Genomic DNA, 2,133 nt, shown 5'->3' with positions numbered 1-2,133 from the left:
TCACCATTCAAAGAAACTCTCCCTACTGTGGCACACATTATGAAAGGCTGGCAAACATGCCAACTATGCATTCAATGGCAAGTTAATCAAGGTACTAGTGTACTATTTTGGAATGATACCTGGATTGCCCCACACACTACTATTCAAAGCTTTATACAAGGACCCCTAACAAACCATGAAGTAACTATAACGGTTGCCCTAGCATTATCTATTACTAGAACACTGGACTGCCCCTTCTCCTTTGAACTACCTAGTAATATAACCCACCTAATTAATTCCACCTACATATCTCCTTATGACCATAGGCCCGATAGAATCACTGGGGGAGCCACCTTTAATGGTTGTTTCACTGCTAATTCTTATTATAAATTTCTCCAACCACCTACTGATAAGGAAAACAATCATGGGTGGATTTGGAAGCTATATATGCTACCCAAAATAAAAAATTTCCTATGGCTCATTAGCCATAATAGGTTACCTACCAATAGGTATCTACATAGGCTAGGGATAACCTCGTCTAATAAGTGCAACATCTGCCTAATTGAGGAAGAAACAATAAGCCATATATTACTTCACTATCCTAGAGCCAAACAATGCTGGGAAGGGCTACATCTAGGACCCCTCATAAATTCCTTAACTACTTTCCCAAACAATAACACTTGTTGGCTAAAACCCCTTGCCCTCCAAAAAGGTACGTTAGCTAATCCTCACATAGCAGTACAGTTACTCGTTCCATTCACCTTGTGGCACATTTGGATCATTAGAAATAAATTCTGCTTTGAGAATCCAAACCACTCACCCTCCATTAATACAATCCTCCAACTTGCCCAGGAATATCAATACTTTGTTAATCAACCATCCAAACCCTACAACCAAATTCCTATGTATGTCAAATAGAACCCACCCCCACCCACAATTTTTTTTCTCAATACGGATGGAGCTTTCACACAAGACAAATCACGTGCAGGCTTTGGCGAGGTTTTCAGGGATTATAACGGCAATTGGGTTATGGGATATGCGGGTCACTCAGCATCTACCAGTGTTAATAATATTGAACTCATGGCATTATTACGTGGTTTGAAAATGGCTTTTACGCACAACTTAACACCACTTCAAATCCACATGGATGCAAAGGAGGTAATTAATTTGATCAATACCAACTACTCGCTAAAATCAGCTATTGCATTTGACTGCAGTTTCCATATCCACCAGCTGAATAATCCACCACTTAGCCACACTTACAGGGACCAAAATATAGTAGCAGATAAACTTGCACATTTTGGTATGGAACTGGAAGGCACTCCTATCACCTTTTTTGCAGATCCTCCTCACTTCATATGGAAGGATCTTTTGAATGACAAGTATGGTGTTGGCACGACTAGATGGATACCAAGAAGCAAAACTTTTTGTATGGACTCATTACCCTCCTCTGGCACCCAAAACGCAGCACTTTCAACAAGCTAAAATCCTAATAGAGCAGTTGTCATGCACAAAGATAACCAAAGGAGTAGTAATAGTTCTATTTCCCCTTGTAATGTACAACGACATAGCACTGCCAGTACTAGAACTCATAAGATTCTTATTTCGATGCCTAAGGGCAGCAGCTCCCTGTAACGTTTTTTATGAATTAGTTAATATAAAGTAATCTTCAAAACCAAAAAAAGGGATATGGAAAAAGGTTACAGCGTTATATACGCACCACCACATGATCAACTGGTATATGTTGATGGTGTTGCCCACAGTGGCCGAGACGATATGATGGGATTCCCTCAGTGACTTGATGATATAATGTACACCAATACCTATCCATGACATGACATTTATATGCACGTGCATGACATTATAAATGTTTTAGAATTTACAAGGTCATTCAAATTTAAAGACGTGTTTCTATATTTCATGTTTCATATATGTCTTTTATGTAGAAATATTCATGTCTTACATACTCAGTACATTTTTCGTACTGACGCCCTATTTTACGGGGCATGTGTTTCATGCCCGTAGGTGCAAGTAGGCAAGCTAACGGTCCCCCTTCTTAGGATCCCTGATCAGCGAGAGTTGGCGTGCTCCACTTGATCCAGAGCTGCTTTTGATTTTGGTACGATATGTATATATATAGGTATGACGTGGCTC

At 39.7% G+C, this 2,133-nt stretch overlaps 1 protein-coding gene across 1 annotated transcript; it reads left to right on the top strand.

The window, feature by feature from the left end:
* Window positions 1–1,008: 1,008 nt before the first annotated feature.
* LOC104230244 (uncharacterized) lies at window positions 1,009–1,464 on the top strand. The gene has a single exon (XM_009783002.1). It carries the CDS (start codon window positions 1,009–1,011, stop codon window positions 1,462–1,464), a length of 456 nt encoding a protein of 151 aa, XP_009781304.1.
* Window positions 1,465–2,133: the final 669 nt, after the last annotated feature.

The sequence above is a fragment of the Nicotiana sylvestris genome, chromosome 2 (genome assembly GCF_000393655.2).
Source record: "Nicotiana sylvestris chromosome 2, ASM39365v2, whole genome shotgun sequence".
Taxonomy (NCBI): domain Eukaryota; kingdom Viridiplantae; phylum Streptophyta; class Magnoliopsida; order Solanales; family Solanaceae; genus Nicotiana; species Nicotiana sylvestris.
Note: the sequence above shows the minus strand (reverse complement) of the source record. Positions and strands in the feature narration are given on the sequence as shown.